At 37.0% G+C, this 15,629-nt stretch overlaps 1 protein-coding gene across 1 annotated transcript in view; it reads right to left on the bottom strand.

Moving 5' to 3' along the window:
- Window positions 1–15,629, bottom strand: part of LOC126188699 (dynein axonemal heavy chain 7-like) — a 337,765-nt gene that overhangs the window by 286,513 nt on the left and 35,623 nt on the right. Inside the window, exons 5-6 of the mRNA XM_049930307.1 lie at window positions 9,510–9,700; window positions 1,536–1,574 (exon numbers count right to left, since the gene is read on the bottom strand). Of these exons, the coding sequence (XP_049786264.1) occupies window positions 1,536–1,574; window positions 9,510–9,700 (230 nt within the window). The remainder of the gene's footprint in view (window positions 1–1,535; window positions 1,575–9,509; window positions 9,701–15,629) is intronic.

Here is a 15,629-nt window from a genome sequence, read left to right as displayed (position 1 = left end):
CAGACACAGAATAACCAATTCGAAGATTTAGCAAAGAAGTTAGAATTCAATGTTGAAGATAAATGTAATAGTGTAGAGTCTGACTTAAGTGAAAAATTAGGATCATTTCAGAGTGTATGTAATGTTACATTTGATGCTGCAAAACAAAGATTACACACTTTAAAGGAAAGTGTTGAGAAGCAGGACAAACTAATTCCTATAGTCAAATCGCAAACTGATGGCATTAACACTTGAGTTGATAATGTGGAAAGAAATTTTAAAGAGAATCTAGCCACTTCTGACATAATAAATATCAGTAATCTGGAGGAATAGGTAGAAGAGATGATAGACAGAAAAGTTGCCAAAAGAGTAACCTCTGACAATGTGTCTCCGATTTTATCTTCTGATCTTAGATACACTAAGAGAAATGTATACAAACTATGAAAATAATTCAAACTTATAGAGGAACAAGTGGAAAATAGGGTGAATTTTCCTAATGTAGTGTTAACTAGTGAAGTAATGACAGATTTACAGTGGGAATCAAATTCAGGTTTATCTAGGCAGTGTCCTAAGTTTAAGCCAGATAGGGAAGTACACCCTACTCACTTTTTGAAAAGGTTCAATCAAGTCTTGCCCAATACTTGGGAAAATTAAAAAAAGACTGAATTTGCGGTGGGGCATCTTTTAGGAGAAGCCTCAGAGTGGGGTACAGTAAACAACAAAAACTTTTTGTCTTGGGCAGACTTTCAGAAGAAGTTTAAGGAGTGGTCAATGAGTGCTCAAGAAAAACTAATTTCCAATTTGTGGAACCCAAAGTATTACAACAGTATTTGGGGTACGATGAGAAAGTATTTTGACTGGCATTTAACAGGAGCGAAGTATTTAGATAAGCAAATGGAGGAAGAAGGGTTGGTCCGAATTTTAATAAGACCCTTATCCATTCTATACTAGGAAAGATATAATATGTAGTGGGTGGAAAACTGTAGAAGAATTACTGTCCTTTGTGGATGCAATTGAGGCCTTAAACAAAGATCACAATGAGAACGTACATCAAACTGAAAACCAGAATTACAGAAGAGGTAGTAATAATACTAATAGTAATTTTAAAAGACATGAGGCTAACTTAGATAGAGTACACCAATGTAACTAGAATAATGATAATGAAAATTATCAGAAGAACCATCCACCTTCGAACATAGGTCCTGTTACTTCGCAAGAATTTGTACCGAACAGTAATAGAGTACAAAATGGTAATGTAATACCCTGATTTGGTAACCAACCAGTGATTGCCAATAATGAGGAAAACACAGCATGATCTGGATCCAGGGCTGGGGCCCAGGTTGTAGTAATATAGTAGTATGTTAATTTCATGCATAAGATACCAACAAAAGAATGGTTGTTACTAGAAGAACCAAACTTGACTAACAATAATCCACGACCAATAATAGTAGGAATAGTGGAAAATGCTGAAGTTAACATATTTATAGATTCTGGTAGTGAGGTGTCACTGATTTCTAGAGCATTATTTAACAAATTACAGACTACACAACACTTACCGCTGTTGCCAGTAACTGGAGTGTACATAGTCGGTATAACTGAAAAGAAATGTAAAACATGAAACCCAAGTAAACTGCAACATCGGTGATATCTCATTTCATCAGACTCTTTTAGTAGTAGAAAATATTAATAGGGATATCTTATTTGGGTTAGATTGGCTGTTAGAATATAAAGTCATTTTAAACTTTCAGGAAAATATTCTATGTGTTGAAAAGGGGGACATAAGATATTGGGTATCTTTTGTGATACATAACTGTATTGGTAAACAAACAACTGAGAGTCAGTGTCGGAGATTAACTGCTACAGTAAGATTGTCACCAGTGATCAATAACATAAGTCACATATCACACCACGCTGATGTACAAAACAAAGTACCGTAAACCAATCTCCAATATTAACCAATGACCAAAAATTAGAGTTATCTAAAATTCTATTGGAGTATGAAATGGTATAGTCCCATCATCTGGGTAGTATTAGTGACTATATATGTAAATTTGAAATGAAAGATAATACTCCATTTTTCTGTGAGTCATATCCAATACCGGTAAGCTTGAAAGAAGCAGTTAAGGAGGAAATAGATAAAATGATTAAGAATAAAATAATAGAATGTAGTATGAGTGTCATGAATAACCCTCTAGTAGTAGTAAAAAAGGCTACAGGAGGTGTGCAATTAGTACTAGATGCGTGTACATTGAGTAAGCATAGACAGACGGAATGAGACAGACCAATTAACATGAATTGTTGTCCAAATTTGAAAAAGCAAGTCTTTTTAGCATGGTGGGCCTGACTGCTGGATATTGGCAAACTTAGTTACATCCTGATTGAAAGAAGTATACAGCATTTCTGTTTGATGGAAAATCATATCATTTCAATGTGTTACCGTTTGGACTAAACAGCTCGGTATCCGTGTCTATACAACCACTGGACGAGGAGGAGAATTATTAAAGGATTTAATAATACATGTGGATGATATCCTTATAATCTCTGCTACCTGGGAAGAACATTGTAAAATCCTGAAAAAATTTAAAGAAAAGGGTATTACAGTGAAGTTGTCTAAAACGCACTTTGTGAGGCAAGAACTTAGGTTTCTGGGGCATATTGTAGGAGTGCAGGGGATTAGACCTGATCCAGAATGCATAAAAGCTATTAAGGAGTGTCCACCTCCTAAAAACATAAGACAGTTGAAGAGATTTATTGGGATGGCCGGATATTATAGATGATATATATGAAGTCAAGAACTGAACGACCCAAGAATTTTACGTTTGTTAAGAAAGGGAGAACCGTGGGTTTGCGACCAAGAGGCAAATGAGGCATTTGAAAACGTAAAGAGAGCACTGGTAGAAGCACCCAATTGCATCATCCGAGTATGGGCGAACCATTTATGATTGCAGCTGACACATCTGATAATGGGATCACAGGAGAACTAATCCAAGGAGAGTGGTGTATAGATAATGTAAATCACAGATTAATAGCTTTTGCTGGCCATAGTCTTAATAAATATGAATTAAACTACACAGCCACTGAAAAAGAACTATTGGCAATAGTATGGAGTACTCAAAAATTCCAATTCATGTACACACAGATCATCAAACACTATCCTTTTTAATGAGTAGTCGGTTGTTGCATAGTATATTAATGCGATGGATTTTATTCCTACAGAAATATGACATTAAGATACAGTACATAAAAGGTTCTGAGAATATTGTACCTGACACTTTGTCTATGTTACCTATGGGCATGGACGAATTAAAATGTATGGAAGGACCCGGCATAGTTTTTGCAGTTAATTTTATGACAGTAGAATATTCACACACCAGGTTACAAGAGATGGCACAAAGATACATGAAAACATCCATTAAGATCCCTACTTTATGGAAACATTTGCTATGAGTATTAGGAAGGCTTTACCTAATAAAGCAGGGAAATGGAAGGTTATAGGGAATAATTTGTTTCGGATAGACAGTATAACATCGCAACGTTGGCGTTTATGCATCCTGAAGTGAGGATGAGATTGTGTGGTATGTTCATACTGGATATGGACACATCAACATAAAGAAATGTATAGCTCATATTAATAAGTTATATTACTTTAAGAAGCTAGGACATAAGGTAGCATATTTAATTAGGACTTGTGGAATTTGTCAGAAGGTAAAAGAGAGTAACACTCACGTTAAAAACAAAATGTATCCAATCATTACTAAGGCATTACACGATCTTACAGCACCAGATTTCTTTGGGCCAATTCGAAAAGGAAAGGGAGGAGTATTGTACATTTTTGTCCTCATAAGTGTGTTGGTCAAAGTAGATTAAATTGTGTCCTGTTAAGAAAGCAAACACACCAACTGTGATTCTTGAGGTAGGCAAACCAAGACAATTTCTTACAGTCAATGGGCCACAATTTGTCAGTAATGAATTAAAAAAAAATTCTAGCATGGGAAGATATCTGTCAGATATTAATATCCAACTATAACCCATCTTTGAATCCATGTGGACGAGTAATGAAGGAGATTGAGAAATTATGCCTCACCTTCTGCCATGAACAACATACATCATGGGCCACGAAGATCAAAGACTTTGAACTTATTTTGAATGAACTACCATATTTATCAATGGGATTAACACTTTAAGAAGTAATAGGCAAACACTTTGTAGGAGAAACTCTAATTAAATGTTTCATTTGGCCTGAACTGCCTACTGACGATTACCAACTTAAACAGGAAATAGTCTCTAAAAATCTAGTTGACAAGGCACAACAATGAGTGAGTAAACATAAGGAGAAGGCTATCGAACCTCAGTACAAGGTCGATGACCTAGTTCTCATAAAACATCATCTTCAGAACTCTGCCCTGAAGAAGGAGGTACATAAATTCTTCCAAAAGTATGAAAGACCTTACTGAGTACAGGCAGTAATACATCCCAAAGCCTTATTTTTAGTAGATCCTATAACATCAAGCCTATAAAATTAAGCAATTAATTCCATAAATTATCTGGGAGTATGCATTAGGAGTGATTTAAAATGGAATGATCATATAAAGTTGATCGTCAGTAAAGCAGATGCCAGAATGAGATTCATTGGAAGAATCCTAAGGAAATGCTATCCGAAAACAAAGGAAGTAGGCTACAGTACACTTGTTCGCCCACTGCTTGAATACTGCTCACCAGTGTGGGCTCCATACAAGATGGAGTTGATAGAAGAGATAGAGAAGATCCAACGGATAGCAGCGCGCTTCATGACAGGATCATTTAGCAATTGTGAAAGCATTACGGAGATGATAGTACAACTCCAGTGGAAGACTCTGCAGGAGAGACACTCAGTAGCTCAGTACGGGCTTTTGTTGAAGTTTTGAGAACATACCTTCACCGAGGAGTCAAGCATTATATTGCTGCATCCTACGTATATCTCGCGAAGAGACCATGAGGATAAAATCAGAGAGATTAGAGCCCACACAGAGGCATACTGACAATCCTTTCCACGAACAATACGAGACTGGAATAGAAGCGAGAACTGATAGAGGTACTCAAGGTACCCTCCGCCACACACCGTCAGGTGGCTTGTGGAGTATGGATGTAGATGTAGATGTAGATGTAGAATAGGATCAGAAAAAGGAAAATACAATGTTAAGGACATAAAGTTGAATATCTCCCAGGGACGTTAACGTTCTGTGTTACCGGGTGGAGTGACGACCATTGGATCCCTAGTTGTTTTTGGTATTTCTTCTGTCATAAAATTTTCCTGCACCAAATTCCCCCTACTTCTTACACTATCCTATTATCCCCCTATTACAGTTTAATAGAGAAACATACCAGCGAGGAACTGTGTTTAGGTCACCCGGCTCCTGGTATGTGACTGAGTCATCCTCGGTTGTTAGAAGATTGTGCCTGCTAAGTATTTGCATTAAGTCATCTTCAGTGTTAGAGAGCAGAGAGTTGTGCTCGCTAAGAAATTTTATAGCATCATCCTCAGTTATTCCTGGGGTGCCCCTGCATGTCTCATGTTAGCCCAACTTGTTTTGACTAGGTAGGCGGCGACATGAGATGGGAAAGGGTGTGCATATTACCCCTGAGGTAAGATAGACAAAATCTGCCTTGCCAGCCAGTCTCTTCCACTCTCCACATATAGTTAGGTCTTATTTTTGTCTAGCCAGCCAGTCTCTCCCGCCCTCCACATATAGTTAAATCTTATTTTTGCCTAAGCTATTCTTTGAAGGTAATCTCTTCTCCAGTTTGTCTTGCAAACTGGTGTGTAGAGGTCTAATGGAATCAATGTCATTAATGGAGTATGTTCTATCGATATGAGCTGTTGTTATAAGGACTCTAACAATGAATTTCATGAAAGCTGTGTGGTAGACCCCTATTTTGTCACGCGTTCTGGGTAGACAGGAAGAACCGTAGCTAGCACACAACTTTTAAAATAATTTCAGAATTCATGAGATTACTAGTTTCATACTGAAGGTAATATGTTCAAGTAAAAGTTAAAATTTATGCTTTTTGAGGCACATTAATTTTGATAAACAGAAAAGGATATTAACACCAGATATAATACTGTGCAAATAATTAAATAATGATGATAATATGATACATAATTTGATACTTAATACAGAATATTTTTTACCTTTTATGAGATGTAATGTACAATAGATGAGAGGGTTTGTATCAATTTTCAAAGGGGTGGGTACTGTAGGTACAAGCATGACTAACACTAAACACACATCACACCTTTCAAACAACCCTCACAAACAAGTGTGACTGGTTCTTCACCATTTGCCATTCCATAGAGATTGCTAAGATTTTTCTTCGGTGACCTCAAGGGTGAAGATGAGAATGTCCATTCTGTAGGAGACAATTTACACCATACCTCCTCTGGCTTCTCACTCAAGTACCAGTGAGGTAGGGATCCTGGGGAAGGGGGGTGGGGGGTGGGGGGTGGGAAGGGTTTCCTGTCTCTGGGACTATCTTCTTCTACTTCTTTGATCTTGGCATCCATTTCTACTTTTTCCTTTCTTACTTCTCATTTGAGTACCTATCTATTTTCCCTCTTTTCATATTCAACTACTTCTATTGCAGAAGTCTTTCCTAATTTCCTCAGTTTCCAATAACCTACAACTTACTTCATATAAGTAGGCTGAAGAATCAGGCAACACAAACACACTTACACATACACATGAAGAAATACGAGTACACAAACAATGAAGTTACACTTCAAAAAGAGGAGACCCGTCAAACATTGTAGGGGGAAAGGAATTTGTACATCGGGAAAGGATGCACACATTGTCGTAAGATGACAGAAAAGATTTTGAAATGCAACAGTGACAATAACAAACGTAATTGTTGGGTTCGAATTGATGATATGAATATAATAGAAGGAAACATTCCACGTGGGAAAAATATATCTAAAAACAAAGATGATGTAACTTAAACTACTTGCACAAACAAAAAGAGGAAGTAAGATGACAGACAAGATTTCGAAATGCAACAGTGACAATAACAAACGTAATTGGTGGGTTTAAATTGATGATATGAATATAATTGAGGGAAACAGCATTTTTTGGATATAAAAGGCAGATAGGCAACCCCAAGAAAGGATGACCTATACTGTACGGACAGGGGCACCAAGAAGGGGATTGACCTGTACCATAGGAGAATAGGAATTAAAAGGGGCATACCTGCCAAAATAGAAGAAGGAAGTGCACTCATAGGGTCAACCCATATGTAAGGTATAGGCGCTGTTCCTAAAGGGAAAAGGGTAGTACCATGACAGAAGTCACACATTTGTTAGGAATTATATTGGTAAGTTTGGATTCTATATACTGCTAGCATTATTAGGTTTTATGAATGTCGGAAAGAACACATTCATTTTTCCCAGAGTCCCTCCAGATTGCAGACGGCAATAAATAATGATACTAGTCAGTACTGAGAAAAAAGGTACAAAAAATTAGAATAATGAATGAAATATTTAAGTGACCATGACACCTGGAATTTACGATTGGAGCTGAAAGAGAGAGTCCTCACCATTCATAAGTAAGAGTAATGCAGAATGATATCGTAAGTAGAGAGTTATATTCTAAAAAACAAAGTAGTGTAAAGAATCAGTGGAAAGACAAAAATCGGAAGCCTGCTCTATGAAGTACAAGGATTTATGAAAAAAACATTGTTTATATAAACTTATGTAGTAAATGATTGCTTTTAAAATGTGGATTGTTACTAGGTACGATATTAATGTACATAATGATTACATATGAAATATCGCAAGTTCCATCTAAGGAAGGTGATACATAATGATTTGAGAATTTCCACATAAATTCTGGAACCACTCGACCTTCTGCCGCCTTGAACACACGGTGTTTTAAAGACAAGTGCAAGAGAGCCTACTTACTGTTCAACACATGTCTCTGTGTGCAGGATTGATGTTTGTCATGGGAGGACAGGGGGTGCGTCAGACGAGCGGCACTGACAGGTGTTTGCCAATCATGCCTTGGAAGCTGTATTAAAAGGACAACAAGTGTTTGTGTAATATTCTGTGGTTTATGGTACTGTGATAATTATTAAAGAGACAGATGAAGCATGTATTGAATAGAGACTTTTACTTACTTCATGTATGGGATTCACTAGAGGTGGTTATTAAACCAACCATGATATAAATGTATATCAATATAGTCTAATGTTTGATGACTCAGTTGGCTTAACAGAGTTTACATTTTTAAGCAAGAAATGGTAAAATGGCTTCCTGTTGAAGTGAAAATATACCATCATTGAACTGAAAGTTTTCTACGAGTACCCAATTATTTCAAAAGCAGAGTCTTTTAAATTCCTATATCCAGCAATTGCCTTCTGAGAAGAAGTTTTTGGGAGAGTGATGTAGCTGATTATCCAGAGAAGAGGATCAGTTAGACCTGTCATGTAAGTCAACTGATGAGAGAGAGGTTTGAATTGTGAATGCAATCCAGTTTCGCACCGCTCCTCATTTCGTCAAAATGTTAGAGACTGTTAGATATATCTGTACCATAATTATAATCAGATTTCTGTTACAAGTTTTGTAAAAACAAGTTTTGACATTTGTTACAGACATTCTCAAATAAAAACTACATTTTGTCATAATTTTACTATGTTTCATTATTATTTAAATCCAGGTGCCTCACTTTCAATAATTCTGTCAACCAATATTGTTACGAGAGGTGCTCATTAAGTTCTGCATACATTGGAAGTTAGTATCAGTTACTACAACATCATTGTACCACACTCCTTGTTATGTGCTGTCTCATTCTGTTACTTCACAAGCATCTTTTATCCTCTTTTGTATGACTATCAAATGCCTCAGCTCAGAGTGGAGATAGCAGTGTTAACTTGTTTCATATACAGCGGGGTTATTTATGAAAAATCAGTTCAAGGTGCATATGTACTGAGGTGTTGTAGTCATTATACCAACTTGCTTGAACATATTACAGCATGAGGATTGAGCAGGTGCTATATCTTCCCATGATAATAGTCATTTATTCACTCATTACAGTTAAAAAAAAAACTGCTATCGGAATTCACTTGTTACTAAAATTTCACACAATACAGAACTTTTCAGGAAGATGTAAACTAATTTGTAAACATCTTGTGAGTATGTATGCTTACTCAAATAGTCATAAGGTCAGTTTATGATTTTTGAGGAAGAATAAACAGATAGAAGATGTGGAAAAAAAAATACAATATGCAATTCAATATTGGGAGGATCTATGAGGTTAAATTGGAAGTACTGGTGAAAAGACTAGAAAATGTACTAAAACTGAAATGAGTACATTTGGGTGAATGTTAATGGCACTGCTACATGGGGAAAAAGCCACCTTGGGAATGAAATAGTTGTACCATTTCACTGTATGCTTTCTACTTACGCAATAAATCCCATTAACAGCCAAATGCAAAATGCTAAAACTGTTACAATGATGTTACAGTATCAGAATACATTTGAATTTACTTTCAACTATACTTACATCTAAAATCTCTTGTTTTTCAATTCTTGTAAACATATTGGGAACTTCTCCTGTGCTGACAAGACAGTTTAAGTCTTCTAGAAAGTCTTCATATTTTATCTGATAATCACTGAACATAAGGGTTACTTCTTTATTATGTCCACCACTTTCAACCAAACAGTATTTCAAGTCAGATCGCCACTCTTCAAGGCCTGTATTTTAGAGTTGATATACATTAGTTCGAACTACCATTACAAGCAAAAGAAGTAGTTCAGTTAAACTGGTTAGAATTCTTAAGACATTGAACAAATAATGCATGTTTTTTATTTATTTATTTATATGTCCATATAAATCTCTTTTTCAGTACATATATTTTACACAGGATATTGGACAGAAAACCCTTTTAGCTATTGGTTTCTCAAATGTCAAACATACATTTTATAAATTTTTATGACAAATTGGATCTATACAGTTAATAATTACAAATTTTTGAAATACTGTATATTTATAACTTATTTCTACAATTAAAGATACAAATTACATTTTATCTTGCATAAGATACTGTGAGATTGAATAGCAGCAGTTTTCAGAAGGTAGGATGTCACAGACTTTTTAAAGCTTTGTAGTTCAGGAAGAGATTTTATATGTCTTGGTAATCTGTTGTAAAGTTTTGTTCCTGCATGATATACACCTTTTTGGCATATGTGGTGTTACAATGATTAACATGTATGTCGCTGTCTGACCTGGTACTGTAATCATGGACACTTTTGTTTTCAGGAAAAAGGTTTTCTTTTCTCAGTATGCTTTTCTTGACATGTGTGACTACTTCCAGTTTATAAATGCAGAGCAGGGGTAGGATCTTTAGATCTTTAAAGAAAGGTTTGCATGATTTTCTGCTGCTCACTTGTTTCGTTATTCTTATAATTGCCTTTTGTTTCCTGTGAAACTGTTATGGCCTGATGTACATTTCCCCAGAAAATGATACCGTACTTCAGTATTGAATGTACACAAGCAAAGTATACAACCCTAACTGTTTCTGCACTAGTAGTGTTACAGAGAATTCTTACTACATAGCTCGTTTTTGCTAATTTTGAATTTAGGGCTGTGATATGAGTGCTCCATTTAAGATTTTCCAGGATATGAATCCCAAGAAATTTAGTTTCATTGACAGCACTAACATTTTGGTTATCTATACATATTACAGGTTGTGCCAGATTTTTATTTTGATCAGTGTGGAAATTAATGACTACCATTTTTTGGGGATTAACTATTAGCCTGTTTCTGGTAAGCCATTCAGACACTCCTTTTGTAATATCTTTTGCAGATGCAGTAAGATTTTCTTCTTTATTCCTTTCAATCAATAGACTGGTGTCATCTGCAAACAGTACAGGTTCAGAATCCCTAACGTGTGATGGGAAATCATTAATGTAGACCAAAAAGAAAGAAAGGGACCTAAAATGGAGCCCTGTGGAACACCATGACTTAGTCCACATGGTTCTGAAAGGTGTACCTAGAGTTCATTTCCTTCCATGTACTTACTTTCAGTTTCCTGAGAGCGGTATTCCAAAAATGATTTAATCCATTGATTTGGCACACCTCTTACACCATACCATTGAAGTTTCATCAGGAGTATAGAATGATCAATCACATCAAAAGCTTTTGTTAGGTCCAAGAATAAACCTGAGATATTTCTGTGGTTGTCCACTGCATTTAAGAAATGGTTTATCAAACTGAAAGTGGCAGTTTCAATTGATCTCTGTGGTCATATATAACTAATGATTGTAATAATCTCAGAGGACAAGAACACAAGTCTATCCTCAAGGACAGAAATGTGACCTCATAATCACTACATATAAATCTACATCTACATCTGCATCTACATACACAATCCTCAAGCAACCATATGATGCAAGGTGGGGGTATCAAATATTACTATTAGCCATTTCCTTCCATTTCCATTCCCATTAGCCATTTCCTTTCCTGTTTCACTTGCAAATTACTCCAGTCAGTTAGTGTTCCCATATGAAAACTGTAGAAGCTTATTCATCAACAGTTCTACATGTTTTCTGGGGTGCTGAATCCTAATTTCATGTTTGCTGCCTTGTACAAACTTGACTTCACAACAAAGAACACAAAAAATCTTGATTTTTTGCACTTTTTTCAGTTTTTCTCTTATATATCAAAATCTATGTGTTTTTCATAGATGATTAATCTATACAAAATTAGACAGAGTTTCCTACAAAATACATGAGTCAGGATTGTTCTGACTTGCAGTATCAGCTCTAGAGCATGCTGAAGGTAGCCGGCCACGGTGGTCTCGCGGTTCTAGGCGCTCAGTTCGGAACCGCGCGTCTGCTATGGTCGCAGGTTCGAATCCTGCCTCTGGCATGGATGTGTGTGATGTCCTTAGGTTAGTTAGGTTTAAGTAGTTCTAAGTTCTAGGGGACTGATGACCACAGATGTTAAGTCCCATAGTGCTCAGAGCCATTTGAACCATGCTGAAGGTAGCGATATTTTGGCCCTTCTGCAGAAATGTCAAAAATGCCTACTCTCACCCCTTACAACTTCAAAAATATACATGTTATCTACAAAAAACCCACAACACATGAAATACATTAAATTTCCTGCAAGAGAGGCCTGTAAAATTTAATTTCCTCATAAGGGAGGATGGAGAAAAGTGAAAATTATGAAACATACCTTATGCATCCCGCAGCCAAACAAAAACCTTCTCACATGCCTATCTCTTATCAGTGCTAGTCATTCAGTGTACTATGCTTAACCCTTTGAATACCATTGGTTATTAATTTCTTAAGTACCAGTGCCTTTTGCATGAAACCGCTGATGCTGTTGCAAAACATGGAAACATCTAGTGGTACTCTAAGGTACTTCTGTGAATGTGAAGCAGTCACTTACAGCATTCAAATTATCAGTCAGCATGGAGGTCATGCTAAATGACTGTAAGAGATTGACATGAGGTTTTCTTATATATATATATATAGTGATCACATTAAAGAGATCACTGACATTCAGAGAAAGCGTATCTAAGTAATTGAAATGTAGACTTGAGTTGTAACTACTGCTGTTATGAATGGTTTCAAAATGAAAGTCCTGGAACAGTATAAATTTATTAAATTTTTAGCTGTTTTTTTTCTTCTTATTTAGAATTACAATTTGTTTTAGGCATCATGAGTTGATTGATGCTTCAAGGTGTGAGATTGTTTCCAGAAAGAGTGTGAAATGTTGGGTGCTTGAAATCTGTGAGTTCCAGTGGTTCCAAAGTGCTTACTATGATGGTAAGCCCAATTTAGTGAAAAATTTTGAAATTAGTTTTTTTATGTTGTTGAGACTAAAAGCATTAAAAGACATTTGAATTAATTGGGGGGAAGCATGTTTGATGAAAACATCAACAAATTAAAATTAAAAGAGATTAGGTACCAAACGCTGAAAAGAAAGATAAATATGAAATCTGTAAGTAGTAATGTACATGTGTCATGAAATGAGTGTTATGTTGATTCCGGGATTTCAGTAGGTTCACCATGTAGGAAAGAAAAAAAAGGCTTTTAGTGATAGAAGGATACAAAAGACAGATAAATTGTACAGTGAGCTAGCAATGTATGAAGAAATACCTGTACTGATATAACGATTGCAGTTTCTTCATTTGTCTCTGTTTGGCTGTCGGTGACCCAGGCAATGTTGCTTGGTCATTGAACACCAGTTGTTGCAGTTTAATTGTACTTACTTTGTACATAATGGGTAGATGACTCACAAATTTTGTATGAAGATATGCCCACTTGACCACATGAATTTGTGGGGAAAAAAAATGAAAAAAAGAAAGAAAGAAAGAAAAAAGGAAGGTCCCCATCAATCACATATACTGTACTACTTCGATTAAGAGCCTCATGGTGGAAGTGGAAGTTGACAAAAAAGGGTTGTCTCCCGCACTAACACCACACCTCCTGAAAGGCTTTTTTCATCTTCCATCCTGAAAATGCAAAATAGGTTGCCAATGGCAGTGTGGGAGTAGATGATCACAACTGTTCTGCAAGGAACTGTACCAGCAATGTGAAAGGTCCTGCTCCAACATCTACAACAGTTTTTATACAGAAGATGAAGATGCCCCCCTTGCAATAACACTGTTTGAAGCAATTGGAGCAACAGAGGATAATGTAATGTTTTACTGTATTATGCATCTTCTCTAATCAAGTTTTCTCTAAAGTAATGTTAAACATGGAGTCACAGTTTTTTCAGTTGAAGATCAGTAAAAACTTCAGCCTGGTCCTTCCACAAACCCTGACATTCTTTCTGGACTTTCCACTGCCAAGACCCTTTGTGTGGGACTTCTAGTGCCCAAGAAACACTGGCTGGGCCACCAACAGCCAAACGAATGGACTGTGTTCATGACATCAGTAGAGGTATTTCTTCCTACATCGATAGTTCACTTCACAATTTATCTGTCTTCTGTATCCACATTTTATCACAAAACACTTTTTCTTTTCCAGATGGAGAACCTACTCAAAGTGATGAACCAATCCTGGAATTGACATTCATACATATCATGACACATGTACATTATTACATACAGATTTCATACACACATCAAAGAAAGTTTTGCATCACCTCAGTTCTGAGAGTTCCGGAACCTGTACAGAAAATTGGAATAGAGATCGGCATAAACATCATTTCCGCCCTTTTTATTGCTCATGAAAACCACACATTCATGTTCTACCACCATACAGTGAGACCTTCAGAAGTGGTGATCCAGAATGCTGTACTCACTGGTACCTCTAATACCCAACAGAACATCCTCTTGCATTGATGTATGCCTGTATTCATTGTGGTATACTATCCACAAGTTCATCAAGGCACTGTTGGTCCAGATTGTCCCACTCCTCAATGGTAATTCGGTGTAGATCCCTCAGAGTGATTGGTAGGTCACGTCATCCTTCAATAGCCCTTTTCAATCTATCCCAGCCATTTAAGATAGGGTTCATGTCTGGAGAACATGTTGGCCACTCTAGTCGAGTGATGTCATTATCCTGAAGAAAGTCATTCACAAGATGTGCACAATGTGAGCGTGAATTGTTATTCATCAAGATGAATGCCTCACCAACATACTGCCGATATGACTGCACTATCAGTCGGAGGATGGCATTCACGTATTGTACAGCTGTTACGGAACCTTCCATAACCACCAGTGGTGTACATCAGCCCCACATAATGCCAACCCAAAACAACAGGGAATCTCCACCTTGCTGCACTCACTGGACAGTGTGTCTAAGGTGTTCAGCCTGACCAGGTTGCCTCCATACACATCTTTACTTTACTTTACTTGACTGACAATTGTCTGGTTGAAGGCATATGAGACACTCACTGGTGAAGAGAACGTGATGCCAATTCTGAGCAGTCCATCAGCATATTATTGGGCCCATCAGTACTGTGCTGCATGGTGTTGTGGTTGCACAGATGGAGCTCGCCATGGATGGCGGGAGTGAAGTTGTGCATCATGCAGCCTATTGTGCACAGTTTGGGTTGTAACACGATGTCCTGTGTGAGTACAAAAAGCATTATTCGAGATGGTAGCATTGCTGTCAGGGTTCTGCCAAGACATGTGCAAGGCATATAATCGACAGTTCCTGTCTCTTTATATCTCCTCCATGTCTGAATAACATCGCTTTTGTTCACTCCGAGGTGCCTGGGCACTTCCCTTGTTGAGAGCCCTTCCTGGCACAAAGTAACAATGCAGACACAATTGAACCATGGTGACCGTCTCGGCATGGTGGAACTACAAACAACACGAGCTGTGTACCTCCTTCCTGGTGGAATACATGATACAATATCCACAGTCAACGTCTATCTTTAGGAGTTCTGGGAACCAGGGTGCTGCGAAAATTGTTTTGATGTGTGTATTTATCTTTCCATTCAGTCTCATGTACTTAGTATGTCGTAAATATAGTTTGTTAATGCTTTCATCAAATATGCTTTATTATTGGTTCATGCAAAACCTCTTTTAAGCATAATAGATTGTAATAATACTGCCAATGAAAGATAGACAGGTAGGGATGGGTCACTTGGCTGTAGGTTGCAGAAGTCATTTTCCATAACTTTTGCTTTGTTCCCTCCCCCCTTATGAGAAAATTAAAT

Source organism: Schistocerca cancellata, chromosome 5 (assembly GCF_023864275.1).
Source record: "Schistocerca cancellata isolate TAMUIC-IGC-003103 chromosome 5, iqSchCanc2.1, whole genome shotgun sequence".
NCBI classification, from domain to species: domain Eukaryota; kingdom Metazoa; phylum Arthropoda; class Insecta; order Orthoptera; family Acrididae; genus Schistocerca; species Schistocerca cancellata.
This window is presented reverse-complemented; position numbering and strand designations above follow the sequence as displayed.